This window comes from Elephantulus edwardii, unplaced genomic scaffold (assembly GCF_000299155.1).
Source record: "Elephantulus edwardii isolate Elephantulus edwardi_28Jun2011 unplaced genomic scaffold, EleEdw1.0 scaffold00185, whole genome shotgun sequence".
Lineage (NCBI taxonomy): Eukaryota > Metazoa > Chordata > Mammalia > Macroscelidea > Macroscelididae > Elephantulus > Elephantulus edwardii.
The window spans coordinates 2,042,312-2,068,088 of record NW_006399935.1 but is presented as its reverse complement, the minus strand read 5'-3'; the positions used below and the strand labels follow the sequence as shown (position 1 = coordinate 2,068,088).

Sequence of the window (25,777 nt, the reverse complement as noted above, 5' to 3'; positions counted from 1 at the left end):
TGGGGTGAAATGATATCTCATAGTTGTTTTAATTTGCATCTCTCTTAGGGCTAGGGATTTTGAGCATTTCTTCATGTGTTTGTTAGCCATCTGAATGTATTGGAGAGAGTGAAGACGGACTGCTCCTTGGAGTCAAGGATTCTGAAGCTTTGTCTGACATACTTTGGGCATGTTGCAAAGAGGGACTGTTCCTTGGAGAGGGACATCATGTTTGGGAGAGTGGAGGGGTGGTGCAGGAGAGGAAGACCCTTGATGAGATGGATCAATTCTGTGAGTGGAATGGTGGGAACAAGTGTGTCAGAGACAGCGAGGTTGGCACAGGTTAGAACGGTGCTTTGGACTCTTGTACATAGGGTTGCTATGAGTCGCAAGCGACTTGATGGCACATAACTACAACAACAACATGGACTTCCCAAAGAACAAATGAGTTTGTCTTGGAGGAAGTACGACAAGGGAGGCAAAGATGGTAAATTTTGTCTCATATGCTTTGGGCATGTTGTGAAAAGGCACTAGTCCTTAAAAGAAGACATATTGTTGTAAGGTGCTGTAGAGTCAAGTACAGCCCATAGAGACCTTGTGAACACTAGATCTGAATCCTTTTCTATACTGTGCCATCTTTACACTTCCTGACACACTAAAGCCCATTGTGTCAGTCACCATGTCATTCCTTCTGGTTGAGGGTCTTCCTTTCATTCATCAATCCTTCACCTTTTCTAGCATAATGTCCCTCTCCAAGGAGTAGCCCCTCCTACCAACATGCCCAAAATATGTGAGGCAAAGCCTCATCATCTTTGTCTCCAAAGAGTATCATTGCTGCACCCTTTCTTAGCTGTCCATGAGATGTTCAGTGCTCTCCTTCACTACCATAGCTCAAAGGCATCAATTCTTCTTCCGTCCTCCTTATACATTGTCTAGCTCTCAAATACCAAGTGATTGGAAAGTCCATGGCTTGAGTTAGATGTGTCTTAGTCCTCAGACTGACATCATTACTCCTCAAAAATTTGGAGAGGTCTCTAATTTCAGATTTTCCCAGTGCAATGTGTCTCCTTATTTCTTGACTCCTGGTACTAAGGATGTTCATTGTGGATCCAAGTAAGATGAAGATGTTGACAGTTTCAATCTTTTCTCCATCTATCAACATTGTCTATAGGTCCGGTGGTAAGAATCTTTGCTTTCTTGCCATGGAGATGCAGTCCATTCTGAAGGCTGTATTCTCTGATCCTCTACAAGTGCTTCAAGTCCTCCACACAAGGTTGTATCATCTGTATTAACACAGGTTATTGATGAGTCTCCCTGCAATTCTCATGCCACATTCCTCTCCATAGAGTCCAGCTTCTTGAATGATTCAAGAATATGTTTTGAATAAAAAGACATAATTCTTGGAAAATAGAGGCTTAGCAAAAGAGAGAAAAGACTTCAGTGAGATCAAGTGACACAGTAACTTCATTCAATAACGACTTGAGCAGGATAAAAAATGCAGATGGTACAGATCAGAGCAAAGGTCACAGATATGAGTCATAATCACCTCAATGACACCTAATAACAACTGTTCAATTTGGAGAGCATACCAGTGAATGTTTGGTTTTTGGGTTGGGTCGTTGGGGTTTTTTCCCCCGCTTCCCAATGGAAAGAGCACTGATATCATAATGTATTTCATGATTACCTGGAAGGATGAGGGGATCAAATCCATTAACTGTTCTAATGGAGAAAGAGGAACAGGTTCTTCCCATAAGGAGTTAGTCTTAAAAACCTGAAGGAGGTTCAACATGAATCGGAATAGACTGGAAGGTTTGGTTTTGGTTGCACCTCCCAGTATCCTCCTCTGTTCGTGATTCTCTTGTTGCAGAAGGAACTGTCATGTCCTGGTGTCCAGTGCTGACTCTTCTATTTGTGTCCATAGTTGCTGGCTGAACACGGAGACAGGCTTCATCTGGAGTTTCTTGGGGCCAGTTTGCACAATCATCCTGGTAAGCAAGTTTTTGCATGGAGAGAAGTCTGTTGGGGCACTAAGGAGACCCAAAAGACCAGGGAGTGTCAATAGACAGACTAGCTGAGGTGGCATTTTCCCCTTCAGTGTTCTTCCTTCTGGTTTGGGGTCCTTGATATTTCCAAGCCCACCCAGAGTACAATTTCTTTAATTTATTAATTTTTCCTGCCAAAATGTAAGTCCTACTGGTAGAAACCTCATTCTTGTGTCTTCTGTTTTTCCTTAAAACTATGTGTATCACATGAGATATACATTGTCAAAGATTTTCCCACCAATCTTGATGCAAGGTGCTTCTTAAATATAGTCCATAGTCTCAGATTATTTGTTCAGCAAACATAGTGAGGAAACATGATGAAAAGATATTTTCCTGACACACCCTTTACTTAATTTTAAAGTACATAGTTCTTCTTGTTCTAGTCAAATGGCTGTTTCTTGGTTTATGCATAGATTCCACTTGAGCACCATAAAATGTGCTGCAATTCGCATACTTCTCACTGTTATGTAATTTATCATAATCCACACAGTCAAGCACCTTTTCATAGTCAATAAAACACAAGTGAACAACTCTGTGGTATTTTCTGCGGCTGGCCAAGATCCATTAGATGACATCAATGATATCCCTCATCCTACATTCTCTTCTGAATCCAGTTTGAATGTTTGGCTATTCCTGTTGATGTACCTCTCTACTCATTTTTAAATTATTTTAGGCCAGATTTTAATTGCAAATAATATTGTTTGATAATTTCCATGTTCAGTTGGATCTGCTTTCTAAGGATTTCTAAATCAGTTGGCCACTCTCCCTAATATCTTTTTTTTTTAAATTTTGTGTGCCGTCAAATCAGATCTGACTGGTACAGGAGGATATTGCGCCTCCTTCTCCGGCAGAGCGTCTGGTGGATTTGAACCGTGTTCCTCTGGGATTGCAGTGCAGTTTCATGCCACTAGGCCACCAGAGATCCCCTTCTCCCTAATATTTTGGCATGGACTAATAAGTGCTTCCTATATTTCATCAGTTTGTTTTCACATATCAACTAGTGTTCTATTAATTTCTTGAGTTTTGCTTTCCTCCAATATCCTCAGTGAAAGTTGAACTTCTGCCTTCACGACTGTTGTTTCTTAATCGTACGTTACTGACTGAAATGCTTGATTATTGACTATTTTTGACATAATCATTCTGTGTATTCTTTCTATCTTCTCTTGATGCTTCCTGTGTAATCAAACTTGGTCCACAGTTTGCTTCTGCGTTGCAAGTCCAAACTTAAATCTGTTCTTTAGTTTTTCAGCTTAACAGTATATTCAAATTTTGTAAATAAACTAGTATATGGGGGGGGAGGGAAAGAAATACAAAAGAGCATTTTCTTCTCTTTCATTTCTCTAATTCCATGTAGTGTACATTTCAATACAATACTTTGTCATTTTGAACAGCCTTTTGAAATATTCTGTTCAGCTCTCTCCATCTTTTCTTGTTTTCACTTTAGCCACTCTGCATTCAAAGAGCAAGTTTCAGAATCTTTTCTGGTACCCACTTTGGCCTTTATTTTCTCTCCTGTTTTGAAAATGACCTTTTGTGTTTTTCACGTATGAACTCATCCCCCTTATTCCCAAAATCCCACCTAACTATTCTGTGGTGCTCACAAGACCGTGGTTAGAAAAGCCGTATAAAACCATTTACACTGCAACTTGCCACTGAGTTGATTTTCTTGCGGTCCCTAAGCATATAGAACTGTGCTCACAGGGTTGTCAGTGGTTGATTTTTTTTTTTAAATAGTTCAGCTTTCTTCCAAGGCCCTCTAGGTGGACTTGAACCCTCTGCTTTTGGTTAGCTGATGGGTATGTTCACCCAAGATTCTCTGAGATGCCAAGGGAGGTTCTAGAGGAAAATGAACTGTCCACTCATGGTCATGGTCTGAGTCGTCAGCATTGGCCCTGCTTCTAACTTGTGCTGCATCCTCCTGCTCGTCTCTGTAGATCAACACCATGCTCCTCACCTGGACGCTGTGCATCCTGAGGCAGAAGCTGGCCAATGTCAATGCTGAAGTCTCCAAGCTCAAAGACAACAGGTGTGGCCCCTCCTTCCTGCTCTAGTCTTCCTCATCTTTGTGTGTGCGTGTGTGTGTTTATTTTAAAAATTCAAATACATTGTTTTTCACACTATATTCTTCCAATTTCCCCTCACCCCCCCATCAAATTGTACAGCCCCATCATTAATTCCCCCCAAAACTCCCTCATCCTTCTGCTTCCATCTTCTCCCCCCTCCTTGAATCCTCATACTCACTCTATAATAATGCTTGTATACAATAATTGTCCTTCTGAGACTAAGTTCACTCAGCATAATGCTCTCAAGTCTCTCCCAAGTTAGGAAATAGGTTACAAAATCATTGCTTCCTGCATGCTGCATAGTATTCCACTGTCTGAATGTCTCAGTCCATTCAACTGTTGTCGGACATCTGCGCTATTTTCATATTCTTGCGATGGTGAATAACATTGCTATGAACATTGGTGTAGAAGTCTCCATTTGAGTCTCAGTTTTCATTTTCTTGGAGTATATTTTAACTAGTGGAATAGCTGGGCCATATGGAATTTCTATGTTCAGCTTTTGAGGAAATACCGAATTGCCTTCCAGAGTGAATGTACCATTTGACAAGCCCACCAACAATGAGTAAGAGTTCCTATCTTGCCACATCCTCTCCAACATGTATCATTTGCTGTCCTGCTAAACTTTGCCACTGTTACTGGAATGAAATGGTATCTTGTTGTGGTTTTGATTTGTGTCTCTCTTTTTGCCAGTGATTTGGAACATTTCTTCATGTGTCTGTTGGCCATTTGAATGTCTTCCTCTGTGAAAATTCTTTTTATGTCTTTTGCCCATTTTGTAATTGGGTCATCAGTCTTTTCTTTGTGGTGGCCCAGAAGTATTTTGTAAACTTTCATTATGAGACTCTTGCTTGAGATGGTATTACCAAATGTTTGTTCCCAGTCAGTAGGTTTTCTTTTCACCCTGCTGTTAAAAGTTATTGATGTGCACAGGGATTTAGTCTTTAGAAGGTCCCATTCATCAATTTTATCCTCTTCTGATTGTGCTTTTCTGGCTGTCTTTGGCAGTCTCTTTATACATCGGACTAACACCTCTAAGCTTAATTCCAGTTTGTCTCTTATCATCTTCATGATTTTGGGATTTACTCCCAGGTCTCTGATCCACCTTGAGTTGATATTGGTATGTAGGGTGAGATAAGGATCCTGTTTCAGCTTTCCGCAGGTAGAAGCCCAGTTTTGCCACACCATTTGCTGAAGAGGTTGTCATTTCCCCATTTGATAGACTTGCTTTCCTTGTCAAATATCAGTTGATAGGTGGGTCCATTTCTGGGTTCTCAATTCTGTTCTATTGCTCTATGTGCCTGTCATTGTACCAGTAACATGCTTTCGGTTACTATTTGTGTGAGTAGGTTTTGAGGTCAGGGAGTGCTATGCCTCCAACCTCATTTTTATTTCTTACAACTCCAGAAATCAGCCCATCTACCTATGGTCAACTGATTTTTTACTAGAAGATAAAATCAGTTAAATGGGGAAATGACAGCCTTTTTAACAAATGGTGTTAGGAAAATTGGAAAACTATCTGAAGAAAACTCAAGCAAGATCCACACCTCACCCCATACACAAAACCCAACTCAAAGTGGATCAGGGACCTAGAACTAAAACCTAGGACTATAAACTTCATTAAAGAAAAGCTTTGAAGAACTCTAGAAGTCCTAATCCACAACATAAACAGTCTTCCAAGCATCCTGAAAAATCTACAACCAGGAGAGGATAAAATAGATGACTGGGACCTTTTAAGAATAAAATTCCTATGCACATCCAAAAACTTCTCCAACAGAGTTAAAAAGGGAAGCCACAGACTGGGGAAAAATATTTGGTAATGACATGGCAGATAAGGGACTTATATCTTGAATCTATAAAATACTTGAGAACAACAACAAGATAAAGGTAAACAACCCAATTGAAAAATGGGCACAGGATATGAACAGACACTTTACCAAAGAAAGCATTTAGATGGCCAGCAAACACATGAAGAGAATGTTCAAAATCCCTAGCTCTAAGAGAGATGCAAATCAAAACAGCTATGAGCTATCATCTCACCCCAGTAAGAATAGCAAAATTTAACAGAACAGAAAATGCTGGTGAAATTGTGGAGAAACTGGAACCCTTGTTCACTGTTGGTGGGAGTATAAAATAGTATAAACACTATGGAAGTCTGTATGGCACTTCCTCAGAAAGTTGCAAATAGAAACACCATTTGACCCAGCATTTTCCTACAGGGAATATACCATAAAGAAACTAGAACTGCCACCCAGGCACATATATGCACACTCATGTTTATTGCTGCTTTGTTCACAATAGCAAAGGGTTGGAAACAACCTAAGTGCCATCAACAAATGAATGGACAGAGAAGCTGTGGTATACTCACACAATGGAATACTATGCTGTATTGAAAAACAAGGAACTCATGAAATATTATACAAAATGGATGACCCTGGAGGACATTATGTGGAGTGAAATATCTCAGTCACAAAAAAGACAAATATTGCAAATATTACTGTTGTAAAACAGGATTGACATTGGGGTTCGGGGAAGACTGAGAAAGATGGGATTAATTATGTATACTGCACTGAAACAGATGAGGGAGAGAACTGTTTAAAAGGGATATATGATTAGGTATTATTGTCATGACATGAGTCCAGAATGAAGGCTGCATAGTGGAGCAGACTTGGGTGGAGGGATTGTATAACAATGAAAGAATTTTTCTTTTACTTTTCAAAGAGAAGAGAAAATTAAGGGGGGGGAGGGTGGACAGGGAGAAAAGTGTCACAATGAATGAATGGAAATCCAAAGTCTCTGCAAACTTTCGATAAAATTAATAACAATTTAAAAACCAAAAAAACCCCACAAGTGTTTTGCTTAGTCAGTGTCTCTTGTCTATGCAAATAAATTTGACAGTTTTTCTTTCAATCTCCTTGAAAAATGAATTTGGTATCTGAATTGAGGTCGCATCGAACATGTAGATCGCTTTTTGTCGGATTGTCATTTTCACAATACTGAGTCTCCCTATCCATGAACAGGGTATATTTTCCCATTTCTTTAGGTCTTTTAGAGTGTCTTGCTTCTGCAAGCGCTTTGTAGTTTTCTTTGTATAGGTCGTTTGTATCTCTAGTTAGGTTTAGTCTCAAGTATCTCAATTTGAGGTTGGCTGTTGTAAGTGGTATTGCTTTATTCCCCTTGCCCCCTTTTTATACTGATTTATTTACAAAGTTTGAATCCATTGGTTTTCACAAAAGATCCTTCCCATTTCTTTCACCCCACCCACCCATCGATTTGTGCAACCCTATGATTAACACTTGATCCCTACTTCCTTCTCTGAGTTCTCTTTGTTACTCGGAAGGAATCCTTCTGATATTTGGATATTGATCTTATATCCTGCCACTCTACTGAATTGGCCTACTAACTTTAAGTTTTGTTGTTGTTGTTGAATCTTTGGGGTTTTCTATGCATTGCTATCATATCATCTACATATAATGATAGTTTAACTACCTCTTTGCCAATCTAGATGCCTTTTATTTTCTTCTCTTGTGATATTGCCCTAGCAAGCACTTCCAATACAATATTGAGTAGAAGTGGTGACAGTGGACATCCTTGTCAGGTCTCTGTTCACAAGGAAAATGCCTTTAGTCTTTCTCCATTGAGAATGATGTTGGTTCTTGGTTTTGCACATATACTATTCAAGTATGTTGAAGAAATTCCCTTCTATTCCAATTTTGCTGAGTGTCTTTATCAGGAAGGGGTATTGGATGTTGTCAAATGCCTTTTCTGTATCAACTGCTAGGATCCTATGTTTCTTGGTATTTACTTCGTTAATATAGTGAATTATGTTGATTGGTTTTCTTATATTGAACTGTCCTTGCATACCTGTTATGAATCCCACTTGGTCATGGTGAATTATCTATTTGGCATGCTTTTGGATTCTATTGACAAGGATTTTGCTAAGGGGTTTTGCATCTATATTCATGAAAGATACTGGTCTGTAGTTTTCTTTCTTGGTAATCTCCTTTCTTGGTTTTTGGTATTAGGATTATACTTGCCTCATAGAATGACTCTGAAGTGTTTCTTTTTTTATAATTTTTAAAAAGAATTTAAGTAGACTTGGTGCTAAATCCTCTCTGAATGTGTGGTGGAATTCAGCTATGAAGCCATCTGGTCCAGGACTTTTCTTATGGGGAAGTCTTTTTATTACTTTTTCAATTTCTTCTTTTGTGATAAGTCTGTTCAACTGTTCTATATTTGTCCTTGTCAATTTGAGTAAAGGATATTATCCGAGTAATTTGTTCATTTCCTCTGGGTTTTCTCATTTATCAGAGTATGGCTTTTCATAGTATTCTAATATTATTGATTTAATTTCCTCTGGTCCTGTTGTGGTGCCACTTCTATAATTTCTTAATCAAGTTATCTGTGTCTTCTTTCTTTTTTTTCTCTTTTGTGAAGTTTGCCAGTGTTTTGTCAATTTATTGACCCTAGTTTCAAAAAACCAGCTTCTGGTCTTACTGATGGTTTGAATTGCTTTTGTTTTCTATTTTATTGATTTCAGCTCTTGTCCTTTTAATTTATTTTCTTCTAGATGTTGTTGAATTAGATTGCTGTTTTTTTGTATTTGACGAAGATGTTGAGTTAGATCATTGATTCTTCTTCTGTCTTCCTTTTTTATGTATGTGCCTATTGCTATGAACTGCCCCCTGAGTATTGCCTTAGCTGCTTCCCAGGGGTTTTGGTATGTTGTATTTTCATTACCATTTATTTCAAGGAACGTGTTAATTTCATTCTTTATTTCTTTTATAACCCAATCACGTTCTAGCAGAGAGTTGTTTAGTTTCCACATGGGTGGTTTTGTAATCTTTACTCTCCTGTGGTTAATGTATACTTTTATGGTATTGTGGTTTAAGGAGATACTTTGTATTATTTCAATGTTTTTTAACTTGTTGAGGCTCGCTTTGTGTCCTAATATATGATCAATTTTGGAGAATATAAGTTGGGCATTTGAGAATAAAGTAAATTGATCTTTAATTAGGTGCAGTCTATGGTCTTTGCAATCACTTTTTATGCATCAGAGAGTTGGACAATGACTAGGGAGGATAGAAGGAGAATTGATGTCTTTGAGCTGTGGTGCTGGAGAAAAGTATTGAATGTACCATGGACTGCTAAGAAAATGAACAGGTTCATCCTGGAGAGGATTAAACCGGGCTCTTCCTTGGAGGCAAGGATTCTGGGGCTTCATCTCACATACTTTGGATATGTTGTAATGAGGGACAGGTCCTTGGAGAGGGTCATCATGCTTGGGAGGGTGGAGGGACGATACAAGAGAGGAAGACCCTCTATGAGGTGGATTGATTCAGTGACTGGGATAATCGGGATGGGTGTGTCAGAGGCAGTGCTATTGGCACAGGTTAGAGCAGGGTTTAGGGCTGTTGTACATAGGGTCACTATGAGTCACAAGCGACTAAACGGCACATAACAACAACAACAACCCTGAATACATCCACAAGGTCAAGTTGGCTGATTATATAGTTTACATCTTCTGCAGCTTTGTTGAGTTTCTCTTGAATTGACCTGTCTTTTGGTGATCTCCTACCACTATTGTGGTTCTGTCTACTTCTCCAATTCTGTTAACCATTGTTTTACGTATTTTGCAGGTCTATCATTTGGCACTTAAATGTTGACCAAGGTTATGTCTTCTTGATCCTGGTGCCTTTAATCAGTATGTAATGTCCTTCTTTTCTTTGATGCTAGTTTTCATTCTAAAATCTATTTAATCAGAGATTAATATTGCCACTCCTGCTTTTTTGAAGTTTCCATTTGCTTGGTATATTTTTTTTTTTTTGCCTTTGATTTTAGTCTGTCTTTCTCTTTTTTTAGATGTGTCTCTTATAGGCAACATATTGATGGACTTTAAAAAAATGCATTCTGCTATTCTTTTTTTCTTAATTGGTGCATTTAGTCCATTCACATTAAGTGTGATTATTGTCAGGTGTGGATCACAACAAACTGTGGCTGACTCTGAGAAGAATGGGAATCACAGAACATTTGATTGTGCTAATGTGAAACCTATACTTGGACCAAGAGACAGTCGTCAAAACAGAGCAAGGAGACACTCACTACATGGTTCAAAATCAAGAAGGGGGTCCATCAGGGATGTATTTTTTCTCCATACCTTTTCAATCTGTATGCAGAACAGATCATCCAAGACACTGGGCTGTACGAGGAGGAATGTGGTATCAGGATTGGTGGAAGAGTCATCAACAACCTGTGTTATGCAGATGACACAACCCTGCTTGCTGAAACCGAGGAGGACCTGAAGCGCTTGCTGCAGAAGGTCAAGGACTGCAGCCTCCTATATGGATTGAAGCTCAACATCAAGAAAACAAAGATTCTCACCACTGGGCCAATTGGCTGAATCAGTATTGATGGTAAAGAGATTGAGATAGTTAACAGCTTTAGTTTACTTGGCTCCACAGTCAACACTCTTGGTAACAGCAGCTTGGAAATCAAGAGACAAATTACATTGAGAAAGTCAGCTGTGAGAGACCTCTCAAGAGTACTGAGGAGCAACAACATCAGGAGTCTAAGGTGCACCTGATCCAGTCTTTGCAATTACAAGCTATGCATCAGAGAGTTGGACAGTGAGTAGGGTTGATAGAAAGAGAATTGATGCCTTTGAGCTGTGGTGCTGGAGAAGAGTGTTGAATATACCATGGACTGCTAGGAGAACAAACAGGTTCATCCTGGAGAGGGTGAAGCCAGAATGCTCCTTGAAGTCAAGGATTTTGTCTGACATACTTTGGGCATGTTGCAAGGAGGGACTGCTCCTTGAAGAAAGACATCATGCTTGGGAAAGTGGAGGGGCAACAGAGGAGAGGAAGACCCTTGATGAGATGGATTGTTCTGTGATTGGGGTGGTGGGGATGAGTGTGACAGAGTCAGCAAGATTGGCACAGGATAGAATGGCATTTACGGCTCTTGTACATAGGGTTGCTATGAGTCGCAAGTGATTCAATGGAACATAACAAAAACAACAACAACCACTAGTTTAGTCACAAAATTCAAATACAAATTGGAACAAATTATTTCAATCCCCCTCATCTTCCCACCCATCAAATTGTACAACCTAATGATTAATCCCCCCTTTTCCCTGCACATCCACATCCCTCTGCTTCCAGCCTCTTCCACCCCTCCTGGATCCTTATACTCCTTCTACAATAATGGTTTTATACAATATTTATTCTATGGGACTGAGTTAGTTGCTGTAGTGGTACATCAATGTTTTGCGAAGCACTTATATATTTGTATTCCTCTCTTGGCCCAAGGCCCACAGAGCATTACCTTATGGAAGTGGCTTCTCCACATGCTTCGAGGCGTCCTGGTCCTCCGTCTTTTTGAGATTAAGGGGTCCTGCGTGGTCAAGCTAGATAGCAGTGTTTTCCCCAAAGTACCTTAATGACAAACCGGGAAACCTGTTGTTCTCTTCTGGAACAGGTGTCTCTGCCTCATTTGAGCAGCTCCAGCTTTCTCACTGTCTTCTGATTGAGCTTAAGGGGTTCTGAGTGATGTGGCTAAATAGCAGTGATCCCCCCCAAAGTACCGTGATCACAGCACTGCCACTTCCTGCTGGGCAGTGCCACCACTTCCTGCTGCTAGTCTTCTTCATCTCTTCCCAGAATTGCTTATTCAATCCCTTTGTACTTATGACCTTGATGGGATGTGCACAGGATAGCACGGTCTAACCACCAGATGTACCACTTACTAGCTATGTGACCTTGAGCGAGTTACATAGTCTCTCTGAGTCTCACCTTCCTCGTCGATTGATTGATTGTGGTTTACTGTTAGATGTTACCAAGTCAACTCCAACTCATGGTAGCCCCAAATGACAGCATAGAATAGCCCCAAGGGGTTCTGGGCTATTAACTTTTCCAGGGCAAAGTCCTAGGGCTTTCTCCAAGGAGACACAGATTAATTGAAACTGCTAATTTTTAGCTTATTGTTGTTTCTCAGTGCCATCAGGTCAATTCCAATTCATTGTACCGTGTACAGTATAAAAGGGAAATGTCCACAGGGTTTTCTTGGCTGTGATCTTTATGGGGATTGATTTCTAGGTCTTTCTCTTTCAAATATTCTGAGTTACAATCATCAATTTTCAAAAAGTAACCCAGTATATCACCATTATGCTTCCACATGTATAAAATAAAGCAAGGTAAAACAATAGTGGCCATTGTTATTGTAATAGACACCCAGCTTGTGTAAGAGAAGAGCTGCATGTTGTGAGTCTCCGGTGCTGATTTTTAGGAAATATCTCCAGAACTTTCTTCCAAGGTCCTCTATGGGCATGGGGGTAGGGGGCACATTGTTGAACTACCAACCTTTCAGTTGGAAGTTTTATGTTCAGCCATTTGTACCATATGCAGTTCCTTCTAGATGTTTACTTTTTGCAATATTCTTCCTCTAGACTACTGACCATTAAGGCCTTTGCTCAGCTCTTCATCTTGGGCTGCTCCTGGGTCCTGGGCATTTTCCAGATTGGACCCATAGCCCGTATCATGGCCTACCTCTTCACCATCATCAACAGCCTTCAGGGGACCTTCATCTTCCTCATCCACTGCCTGCTCAACCGTCAGGTAAGTGGCTGCGGCCCTTCTCATCTCCACTCTCATCATGGATGCCTGTTCACTCCTTTCTTTCTGTATGTGGAGGGACTCCTCTCTCTGCCCTGTGTCTGTCTCCAGGTGCGAGAAGAATACAGGAGGTGCTTCACCAGGAAGACCAAGTCCAGCTCCCAGTCCCACACCTCAGGGATCCTACTGTCCTCCATGCCCTCCACTTCTCAAATGGTGAGAGACTTCTGTTGCAAACTGGATGCAGAAAGAAAGCAGGAACACAAGAAAATGAGTTTTAAAAAAGAGGCAAGGCTCAGGCAGAAGTCTTCTCACAGCATGGCACTGTGAAAAGGCCCCTTTCCTAGTATCCCTATGGTTTTTATTTAGTTTAGGCCAATCATCATCCAAAAGGTTCAATCTCCAGAGACTATAATTTACATTTTACTTAAGTGCTGCCAACATAACAATGGGTAAGCTTAATCTTTAAACTCAGACCAAAGCTCAGACATGGCGTCCCCTTGGGTGGGAGGCTGGGTGTAGGTCTCTGTTTGCAGAGGGCATCCAGTATCTCCTTGGGCGGGGGGGTGGCTGGGTGGAATTCTCTGTTTGCAGAGGGTGCTCAGGCCTTGTCTGGACTCTGATCTCAGCTGTGGCCTTGCTGTCACTATGCTGGGGAAACCACAGACCTCATTTGGCACATGATCTGTTCAGATGGATGTGTCCCTTAAGAAGTTTTTTTGTTGTACTACCATCCTCCTGTGTGGGACCTGCTCTTCCTCATAGGACACCACTTAGAAGGAATTCAAAAGTCTCTTAATGCTAAAATTAGCAGTGCAAATTTAGGAAAAAAGACTCCATTAAAGACTTATACCCTTCCCCAGGCCCCAACCAGAGGGAGAGAAGGTCATCCATACTGTCATCTAGGATCAATTGCTGCAATCTGGTAGCTTGCTCTAGACTGGACTTTGCTTGAAGAAACAGATGTTCAAAGTTTCCAACTTGAACAGAGAATTCTTCAGCAAAAGGGACATGCTGGTTCCCTCACAGTACTGGTTTGGTGGTGGTGGTGGTGGTGGTGGTGGTGGTGGTGAATATGGATGAATTGGAAACAACCCATAGCTGACCTTCAAGTGTGTTTTCAGAGGCAGTTTAATTGCACTGAAGATTGCCCATCTTTCTCCTGCAGAGCAGCCGGTAGATTCGAACCACATGCCTTCAGGATTGCAGTGCAGCTTCTTACCACTAGGCCACCATGGGCAAAAAAAAAAGAAATTGGCTATTTAAAAGAAGAATCGTAAAGCATAACCTATAAGCTGTCTTACATATTTTCATGAATACAATTATTAGTGAAATAATTGTAAGGGGAAAAAATCCACAAAACACATGAATAAAATATAATGCAATGAAAGAGTCTATAAAACACAATATATATGCACTAAACACAATGTATATGAATGAAAGAAATAATAATTTTTAAAAGGTTGTTGTTGTTAAGTGCCATCAAGTTGTAGGCGACTCATAGAGAGACCCTATGAACAAAAGACCCAAACACTTGTTTAATTTTCATCTTTTCTCCAGGTTCGCAAGTTCCCGGACGCAAGCTGTTTTGGAAGTGGATGCCACTCCTACTTCCAAACGTTTATTAGAAAATGTAAAACATATAAAGCAAAAGGTTTAAAGGAGGTTAGATTTACAGCCTTAAAATCCTACTGATCAGTGCCATGAAAATCAGTGAGTTTGGTTGGAGGAGATTAAGAGAGGAGGCCTGTTGGTGCATTGGTTAAAGTATTCATCTGTTAGCTGGATCTCTGAGGGAGAAAGATGAGATAGGCTGTGTCTGTACAGAGCACAATGTAGACAGGAAACACCACAGGGCAGTTCTATTCCGCCTTGGGGGCGGGGGTGTTGCTGTTAGTGACAGTTAATTCGAAGGCAGTGGGTTTGGTTTGAGAACCTTAATTTTCATTCAAGTAGGTCTTTTTCTGTAAAGTCACTGACCTTTCCGTTAACACCCAAGTGCTTACTGTCACACACCAGAGATCCTTCCGTACTTGTTATTGTTGTTGTTGTTGTTGTGAGCCACCAAGTCAAAGCGGCTCACAGCTGACCTTCCAGCAGGCTTTCAGAGGCTTAAATCACATAGGAGGAGATTGCCATTCTTCTCCTGAGAAGGAGCAGACTGGAAACACGTGCCTTCGGGATTGCACCGGAAGTCAACAATAAAACCAGCATCTCAGAAATAAAAACCACTAGGGATTGAATACTTACAGAGAATTAAGAGCTTCAGAGAGCTAAGCCCACCCAGGGTCCTTGTATCATTTCTTGAAGCCTGAGATTGTGAGTTCCAGAGCAAGAATGTCTATGCGTAAGCCCCTTGTGAGCAGTGTGCGCTTGGTTAAGTTAATTTGCTGTTAAAGGGTCATTTTCAGACGGAAAGATAAAATCATGACTCCGACAGACCCACTGCCATCAACCAAACTCCAACTCACGGGAGCATCCATTGGTTTTTTTTTTAGGACGTAAAGCTGATTTACAAAAGGAGAATGTCCATCTTTCACTTTAGGAGTGGCCAGTGGATTTGAACCATAGATTTTTTTCAGCTATTAGCTTTACACAGTAGTTACTAGGACTCCTTCCATATGGATATAGAATGCAAAATGCGGTTCTCCTCATTAATCAGTGTCCTGGCACGGAAGTCCTTGAAGAGTTGTGCTGCTAACACAAAGGATGTATCTCTCTGGCAGCTGAAATCCACCAACTGCTCCCTGGGAGAAAGATGGGCAAGTGGTTTCCATCCTCTAAAAACCTCCTGGAGGGTCGGTTACAGGCGGGTTCTGACTTGTCCCCAATGAGTTTTTGTTCTTTGATACCATCTGGTCAACAATGACTCATAGTGACTCTGTGAACAAAAGACAGAATCTCACACTATGTCAACAAAAGAGAGAATCTCGCACTATCCTGTGAAGTCCTTATGAACATCTCATGTTCAAGCTCATTGTTACAATCTTTGTGTCAATTCATGTCCATGAGGATCATTCTCTCTTTATTGACTCTCTACTTTTCCCAACAAAATGTCATTTACAAAGACTAGTAGTTCCCCTGATAACATAAACAAAACGTGAGCTGGAGTTTCACCATCCTTGTTTGTAGGGAGCACCCTGGTTACACTTCCTCCAAGACAGATTTTTTTTTCCTCTCTTTGTTTTGCTTTGGAGGAATTCAAGGTGAATATGGAAAGCTTTGAACACAAAGTGGTGGTAATACACAATGAGTCTGACTTGAGTTCTGCTTTGAGTTGAGTTGATCTATACATTATACCTATGATGTTCTCAATCACCTGCTATGAATCGGAGAGCTGGACAATGAATAAGGATGGCAGAAGAAGAATTTATGCCTTTGAGTTGTGGTGCTGAAGAACAGTACTGAATGCTAAGAAAACAAACAGCTATGTCTTGAAGAGGGTGCAGCTGGAGTGCTTCTTAGAGGCAAAGATGGTGAAGCTTCATCTTTCATTTTTTGGACATGTAACTAGGCTAGGCTATTCATTGGAGGGGGACATCATGCTTGGAAAGATGGGGGTTCAGTGAAAGAGAGGAAGACTCTCAGTGAGACGGATTGACAGTGACTTCAGCAATGGGCTTGTGTGTTCTAGAGATGGTACAGATGATACAGGATAGGACAGGGATCAGGTTGGCTGTTCATTAGGTTGCTATTAGCTGTACTCGACTTGATGGCACCTAACAACAATGATGACATACACTGTATCTACGTCTCCTCACTGAGGAATACTGAAATGGATGCGAAAAAGGAGGCAAAGATGGAATTTTCCATGGGAAAATTTTCATTGTTATCAGTTACTTATAATTTACAGAATAGTAAGACAGCAATCACTCCCATTATTAAGAAAAGATATTGCTGTGAGCCTGTAAGTTGTGAAGGTGATATTTAAAATAATGGCTAGTGCAACAATGAATGAATGGAAACCCAAAATCTCTGTAAATATTTATGAAAATTAATAAAATATAATTATAGAAAAAAAAATAATGGCTTAGTCACTCAGGGCAGGTGGATGGATTTCAGCAGAGCTTCCATACTCAGACAGACTAGGAGAAAAGGCCTCATTTGACTTCTGCAATTTCCCAGTAAACCATCTATGAGTCAAAACCGAGTATTGTTCTGCGTAGTGCTGGAAGAGGAGCCCTTAGATGGGAAGACAGCCAGCACACAGAGTGGCTGCAGGCCTCCATGGACTCCAGCATACCATGGTTGTAAGAATGACACAGGAGTGGACCATGTTTTGTTCTGTTGTCCTTGATGTGGTGATGAATCAGAGCTGAGATGTGACAACGGCTAGCACCAAATTACCTTAAAACCACCCATGACCCCTTAGCTACCACCTCTGAGTTAAAGTTACTTTTGTCCTGCCATTGATACTGATACAATTCTCTCTTCTATCTCACAGGATTGACACCCTTTCCTCCTTTCAAATATTCTGCAGAGCAACTGTTCCGTTGAGGAAAGCAACTGTCCCTAAGAGGATGCCCCCAAATCTTCTCTGTGCAACTTTTTTGCTGATGTACAGGAGGACCTCACTAGCTCCAGAACTTTCTAGAAAATCTAGACTATGGTGGAATGGGGATGTTATGTTATGGTTTATTGCACAAGAGTTTCTGTTCTTGATTATTGGTTTATCTTCAAAGTCCAACAATTCTTTGATGCCCATAAATTTGTCGAGATGGCAAAGGCTAAGGCAATAGGATGGACAATAAAGTCTGGGTACCATTTTATCTTCTCCTAAGTATGGTATGTTTACTTGTGATTCAAGACTGTGACCCCAGCATTCATTCAAGTTCCTAATAGAGACTAGCACTCAGCAAATGATGCCTGGATGGCTTGTGATTGACAGCAGTCAAGTAGACTCCAACTCACAGCAAGAACAAGCATCACAGAATCAACGTCTGCCCTGTCCTGCTCCATTCTTGCAGTCACTGCTGTGTTGAAGCCCATTGTTTCAGACACTGTGCCAATGTTGCCCCTTGAGGGTTCCCCCTTCCCCTCTCCCATTGACTCTCCACTAAACATGATATCCTTCTCCAGAAACTGCTCCTTCCTGATAACTCATCCAAAGCATGTAAGACCCAGTCTTACATTCTTTTCTTCTAAGATGAATTCTGACTGTACTCTAAGACAGAATATTTTTTTAATTCTTCTAGTGTATATATTCCATTATCTTCATACCAGGGAGCAGTGTCAGAGGGGGAACACCAAAATGATTCTCTACCAAATTTGTGTGCAGAGTTTAATAGATGCTTATTTAAATAAAAAGATCCTTGTAATAATAAAAACTTTTTGTAAGTCCCACTGACTTATATCCATATACTGACACCAATGAGTTGTTGTTGTTGTTATGTGCCGTCGAGTCACTTGCGTCTCATAGCAACCCTATGTACAATAGTCCTAAACCCTGTTCTGTCCTGTGCCAATCTCACTGTCTCTGTCACCTCCACCCTGATTACCCCAGTCACTGACTCAATCCGCCTCATAGAGGGTTTTCCCCTCCTGCGCTATCCCTCCACTCTCCCCAGCATAATGTCCTCTCCAAGGACTGCTCCCTCCTTGCGACATGTCCAAAGTATATCAGATGAAGCCTCAGAATCCTTGCCTCCAAGGGGCAACCTATTTAACCCTCTCCAGGATAAACCTGTTTGTTTTCTTGGCAGACCATGGTACATTCAATACACTTCTCCAGCACCACAGCTCAAAGGTATAAATTCTCCTTCTATCGGGTTGGTGACCCAACAGAGTATGGACATGATAGAACAATATCATTGATTTCACTTGCAAGCAAGATTCTGCTGAAGAGTATCCCAAAATGACTGCAACAGCACATCAGCAGAGAACTGCCATAAGTCCAGGCTGGGTTTAGAAGGGGTCGTGGTACTAGGGATATTGTAGCTGATGTTAGATGGATCTTAGCTGAAAGCAGGGAATACCAGAAGAATGTCTATCTGTGTTTCATTGATTATGCAAAGGCATTTGACTGTGTGGATCACAACAAACTGTGGCTGATTCTGAGAATGGGAATCCCAGAACACTTGATTGTGCTAATGCAAAACCTATACTTGGACCAGGAGGAAGTCATCAGAACAGAGCAAGGGAACCTTGTATGGTTCAAAACTGGGAAGTGTGTATGCCAGGGATGTGTCCTATCTCCATACCTTTTCAGCCTATATGCAGAACAGATTATCCAGGAGGCTGGGCTCTATGAGGAGAAGTGTGGCATCAGGATTGGTGGAATATCCATCAACAATGTGTGTTATGCAGACAACACTACTCTGCTTGCTGAAACGGAGGAGGACCTGAAATGCTTGCTGCAGAGTGTCAAGGACTGCAGCCTTCAATATGGATTGAGGCTCAATGTCAAGAAGACACAGATTCTCACCACAGGACCAACTGGCAACATCAGGATGGATAATGAAGAGATTGAGATTGTTCACAGCTTTAGTCTGCTTGGCTCCACCGTCAACATTCTTGGCACCAGCAGCCAGGAAATTAAAAGATGTATTGTGATGGGAAAGTCTGCTATTAGGGACCTTTCCAAATTGCTGAGTTCCAAAGTGTCTGGTGACACCACTGAGACTATGTTAATTTACTTTTGTAATCTTCTAATGTGCTCAATCAGAGCTGTTGTTATTATCCCATGGCAAGGACATTTCAAATCACGTGATTTTTGGCAGCACACTCTGTAATCATACAGTGATGCTTCTGTTTTTGCTGGTGTTATTATACTCGCTGATGTAATTCCCCTCCTCCTTGGTGTTTTAATTATGTTATTGTGGCCAGTAATATTTGTAAAGCTATACTAATGAACTTTTTAATAATCAAACAGTAATTAAAGGAAAAGAAGGAGAAATAATGTAGAAGACTTCTGTTTGATTACTTATAATATTTTAACTCAATAGAAATTGTTACAAAATAATTTTGTGATTAATATTCAATAAATACTGCAATTTATAAGTATCACTTTTGCTTTGTTATTGTTGAGTAGAGCACAACTCATAGTGACCTTATGAACCAAAGACCTGAAGCCTGTTCTATAACTATCATCATTTCTCTAAGTTCGTTGTTTACAGAGGCATGTTTAGGAAGTGGATGCCACGCCTGCTTCCAATGGTTGGGGTTTACCAATCTTAAATATCTTAATAAATTCCTGCAGATTTTAATACCCTTTCCTTTGTTAAGGATACTCCTTTGAGTTCCAGTTTCCTGAAGATTCGGTACATGAAAGTTTGTAGCATTTTATTTTTGTATTGGTACAAATTCACATTGTATTCAATGACTCAAGAATGGCAAGAAAACCTGGGATCTACTTGTGAAAATTCAGCAAGTGAAAATGCATAGTTCTGCATAGGATTCATCAAGCTTTTGATTTGAGTTGACGGTCATGGGTTTTGGTTTATGAATAAGAATTCCCAGTAGGTCTTCTTATTAATAAAGAATCCTGAAGGATTAGCAAAAGAGATGAAGACCCTCTACAAGAGGGATTGACCCAGTGACTGTAGCCAAGGGAGCCCTGGGGTTGTGAGGTAAGGGATTATACTGCCAACCTTAAGGCAAGTGGCTCGAATGGTATGCAAGGATGGTTCAACATAAGGAAAACAATTAATGTAATTTATCACATTAACAAAGCAAAGAACAAGAACCACATGATTCTACCAATTGATGCAGAAAGGCCTTTGACAAAATCCAACACCCTTTCCTGATTCAAAAACACTCAACAAAATAGAATTAGAGAGGAATTTCTTCAACATAGTAAAAAGTATATATGCAAACCTGAAAGACAACATTGTTCTAAATGAAGAGAGATTAAAGGTATTCCCTTTGAGAACAGGAACTAGGTGAGGATGCCCATTATCACCTCTCCTAGTCAATATTTTATTGGAAATCTTAGCAATAGCAATAAGAAAAGAGAAGGAAACAGATATCCAAATTGGCAAAGAGGAGTTAAAATTATCTCTCTATGCAGATGATATGATAGTATACTTCTAAAACCCTAAAGACTCAACAAGGAAACTACTGGACATAATTGACCAATTCAGCAAAGTGGCAGGATACAAGATCAGTACACAAAAATCAACTGGGTTTCTCTACAGTGACAAAGAAAATACAGAACTGGAGCTAAGAAAAATAATACCCTCCACAATAGCTAATCACAAGATTAAATACTTGGGAGTATATCTAACCAGAAGCACAAAGGATCTCTATTCAAAGAAAATTACAAAACATTACTACAAGAAACAAACAAAGAGAAATGGAAGAATATACCTTGCTCATGGATAGGAAGACTCAATATTGTGAAAATGACATTATTACCAAAGGCAATTTACATGTTCAGTGCAATCCCAATACAAATGCCAGTTCCATTCTTCAGCAAGATGGAAAAGGCAATATTCAATTTCATTTGGAATGGAAAGACTCCCAGAATAAGCAAAACACTCCTTAAAAATAGAAACAAAGTAGGAGGCATCTCACTCCCCAATTTCAAATCCTACTACACTGCCATGATGGTCAAGACAGCATGGTACTGGTATGATGACAGCCATATAGATCAATGGAATAGAATTGAGAATCCATAAATCAGCCCATCTTCCTATGGTCAACTGATTTTTGACAAGGAGATGAAATCACTTAAGTGAGGGAACAACAGCCTTTTTAACAAATGGTGTTGGCACAGTTGGAAAACTATCTGTAGAAAACTCAAGCAAGGTCCACACCACACTCCATACATAAAAACCACCTCAAAGTGGATCAAGGACCTAGGACTAAAACCAAGGACTATAAACTTCATTAGAGAAAAGCTTGGAAGAACTCTAGGAGTCCTAATCCACAACATAGTCTTCAAAGCATCCTGAATGACCTACAACCAGGAGAGGATAAAATAGATGAATGGGACCTTCTAAGAATCTAATCCTTATGCCATCTAAAAACTTCTCCAACAGAGTAAAAAGGGAAGCCACAAACTTGGAAAAAATGACATGTCAAATAAAGGACTGATATCTAGAAATTATAAAATACTTGAGCACAAGAAGAAGATGTAGGTAAACAACCCAATTGAAAAATGGGCACAGGATATGAACAGACACTTCACCAAAGAAGACATTGAAATGGTGAACAAACACAAGAAGTAATGTTCAAGATCCCTAGCTCTAAGAGAGATGCACATCAAAACAACCATGAGATATCATCTCACCCCAGTAAGAACAGGAAAATGTAACAAAACAGTAAACTACAAATGCTGGCAAAGTTGTGGAGAAACTGGAACCCTTATTCACTGTTAGTGGCAGTGTAAAATGGTGCAACCACTATGGAAGGCTGTATGACACTTTCTCAAAAAAGTTGGAAATAGAAATACCATTTGACCCAGCAATTCCACTGCTGGGAATATACCCTAAAGGAACCGTAACTGCCACCCAAGCAGATATATGCAAACCCATGTTTATTGTTGCGTTGTTCACAATAGGAAAGAGTTGGAAACAACCCAAGTTCCCATCAACAAACAAATGGCTAGAGAAGCTGTGGTATATTCACACAACTGAATACTATGCTGCATTGAATAACAAGGAACTCATGAAATATTATACAAAATGGGTGACTCTGGAGAACGTTATGTTGAGTGAAATATCTCAGTCACAAAAGGACAAATGCTTCATAATGCCACTTTTGTACAGAGGGACTTTAATCGGAGTTGAGGGGGAAACTAAGAAAAGAGGGGATAAATAATGTATACAGCATTGAAACAGATGAAGGTGAGAACTGTTTAAAGGGGATATATGAGTAGTTATTATTGTCATGACAGAAGTCCAGGGATTATCATACTCACTGCAACAATGGCTCCAACAGGATGGAAATTGTGTCAATGACACAGATCAGGGGAAAGTTGTGATCTGCTGTTCATAGAGTTGCTATGAACTACAACTCATAATTGCCTCAATGGCACCTAATAGCAATTGTTCTGAAAGATTAAAATTAAAATAGTCCCTTTCAGTTTTCAGCTGAATTAAACTCAGGTTTCTATAGTTCTCAGCTAAGTTAAACTCGGGCATTTTTCCATTGTCCCGGGTAGAGCCCCACACCCAGTTGTATCCAGGGCAACAGTATTTCAAGAATGACTAACTACAGGGCAGGGCAAACAAGCAGATGTTTCTCGACTGATAACCCATGTGCCTTTGTTTCCCAACTGATAACCCATGTGTCTTGTGCTTTTCCACTGCCCTGGAGTTTGAACTCATTGTATACTTAAGAATTTGTGAAACCACCCTATAGTTAAAGATCTGTCTAACTGCTACATGTGCTACGTGACTGCTACATGTGCTACGTGACTGCCACATGTGCTATGTGCAAATATGCTGTGTAAACCATGAGCGAAAACCGAACCAATGAATTCAAACTGTGTTTTCATCACCCAATGAGAAGCTGATACCCAGTTGTATCCCCCTAAAGTGTATAAAAAAAGCCAACTTTGTCTGCTCGAGGTCAACTCCTCTATCTCCTGCCAGAGATACAGGTCGGCCCGGAGCTCCACAATAAACCTCTCCTCTTGCTGTTGCATCAAGCCGGTGTCTTGGAGTCTTGGGTCTTCGCCATCCACTCGGGACAGGACAGGACCACCGGTTCAGGGGTCCTTCAGTTCAACTTGGAGAATACACCAGTGAATATTTTTTAAGTCTCCTCTCCCAGTGGAAGAAGCTCTGGCATCATAGTGTATTGTAGCATTAGCTGAAAAGGTCAGGGACTCGAATTCATCAGGAGAAAGATTCTTCCCACCAAGAATCGCAATCTTAGAAACCTGAAGGAGAGTTAGCATGAGTCAGAATAGACTAGGGGGCAATGAGTCTGGTTTTGGCTACACCTTCCTGTATCGTCCTCTGTTAACAATTCTCTTGTGGCAGAAGGAACTGTAGTGTCAAGATTTGGTCTCCAGTGCTGACTGTTCCCATTTTTTTCCATAGTTGCTGGCTGAACATAGAGCCTGGCTTCATCTGGAGTTTCTTGGGGCCAGTTTGCACAATCATTTTGGTGCTTGGATCACAGTGTGGAGGGAGTTCTGAAGATGAAGGGGGCTCAGTGGTCCAGGGAGTGACTGTGGGTGTACTAGCTCAAGTGGTCACTTGCCCCTTCAATATTCTCCTTTTTGATTCATGATGATCTTTGATATTTCCAAGCCAAAGTACACTTTCTTCTACTAACTTTTTTTCCTCTTCCAAAATGTAAGTGCCACTGGCAGAAACCTCATTCTTGTGTCTTTTGTTTTTCCTTAAAACTGTTCAGAAGTGATATATGATTGGATATTATGTTTATGACAAGAGTCCACAATGAAGGTTGCATAGTGGAGTGTACTAGGGGTGGGAGCGGGGAGCGGGGGGATTGTATATCAATGAAGCAATTTTTCTTTTACTTTTCAAAGAGAAGAGCGACTGGCGGGGAGGGGTGGGCAGGGAGAAAAATGTAACAATGAATGAATGGAAATCCAAAATCTCTGTAAATGTTCATTAAAATTAATAATATTATAAACCCCCAAAATAAAAAACTGTGTCAACCAATCTCACCCGAGTGTAGATGTTGAATGAGAGAAAAAGCAGAAATACATTTTAGTCAGGTGCAATGAATTCATGCACATGAAGGAATGGAGTTTGATAAGCTTTCATTTTACGGAAACAGATCTTCATGTCTCTCTCCCAGCGAGTTAAAGCTTGAATTCCAGTAAATTCCTTCTCTTCCCTCAAGTAGGCTTTCCCCTCTCCATTTTGCCCCCCCTTCCCTTTCTATTTCTTATCTCCCCTCCACTCTCTTCTGTCAAATTCTGATCATTCCTCAAAATCTCTGCTGTGTTGGAATGCAATGATGCGTCCTTTGTGTCCATATATCTTTGTAAGTTTTCCTCTGTTTCAAATGCTATCTACCAAGTACAGTGTTCTCCAAGGACTAGATCCTCTGGGCATGTTCAAAATATGTGAGACAGAGGCTTACCCTCCTTGTTTCCCAACACTATTCTAATTGTTCTTAAAGTAGCAGCTTGAAAGTCTACTCCCCCTCATTGTCTTCAAGTCAGAACTGACTCATAACTGACCTTATCACACAATAGGAAATGGCACAAATTTCTCTTGAAAAGCCAGTGGTGAATCAGAACTTCCTCCAGAGAAGTGTGACTTCGGGGTTAGAACAACATGAGTTGTTCATTCTGTTGTCAGTCCTTGGTTTAATCTGTATTCTTCCACCAACACTAATTCAAAGCCATCAGATTCAGTATTCCTTATTTATTGTGCAGTCTTCATACACACATAAATTAACTGAAAATACCACTGGCTTAGCACAAGTAAACAACATTGTGGTGTTTTCTGCTGTAGGTCAAGATCCATTGGATGATAACAGTGATATCCCCCATCGCACATCATGTTCTTTATCTAATTTTAATGTTTGGCAGTTCCCTGGTGATGTGGTTGTTGTTGTTGTTGTTAAGTGTCATCGAGTCGTAGGTGACTCATAGTGAACCTATGAAAGAAAGACCTGAACACTTGTATAACTTTCATCCTTTCTCCAGGTTCATAGGGCTTCCAGAGGCAAGCTATTTATGTAAGTGGATGCCACTCCTGTTTCCAAGCTTGTTTTAATCAGAGACCTCTACCAAACACTGTCCACCATAGGAAACCATTATTACATTTGACATAACAGTGTCACAGTGTTCAGCTTCACAGCAACTACGAGTTACCTCTGTCCATCAAGTGGACAGACCAGTGTTATACCACTTAGAAGAAAGTTTGACCAAATACAATTAAAATCAGGTATGAGGGGCATGGGTTAAGATTTTAATTGCATGCAAAGTGCTGATGAGCAGTGGTGTCTCTCTGGAGACTAAGGTGCGTTTGATACAGGCCATGGTCTTCGCAATCACCTGTTATGCATCCGAGAGTTGGACAATGACCAAGGAGGATAGAAGGAGAACTGATGCCTTTGAGCTGTGGTGCTGGAGAAGAGTATTGAGAATACCATGGACTGCTAGGAAAACAAACAGATTCGTCCTGGAGAGGGTTAAACTGGGTGGCTC

At 40.5% G+C, this 25,777-nt stretch overlaps 1 protein-coding gene across 1 annotated transcript in view; it reads left to right on the top strand.

Moving 5' to 3' along the window:
- LOC102876931 (EGF-like module-containing mucin-like hormone receptor-like 1-like) overlaps positions 1-25,777 on the top strand; it is a 145,344-nt gene that overhangs the window by 98,778 nt on the left and 20,789 nt on the right. Inside the window, exons 18-21 of the mRNA XM_006896411.1 lie at positions 1,901-1,967; positions 3,956-4,047; positions 12,528-12,696; positions 12,805-12,909. Of these exons, the coding sequence (XP_006896473.1) occupies positions 1,901-1,967; positions 3,956-4,047; positions 12,528-12,696; positions 12,805-12,909 (433 nt within the window). The remainder of the gene's footprint in view (positions 1-1,900; positions 1,968-3,955; positions 4,048-12,527; positions 12,697-12,804; positions 12,910-25,777) is intronic.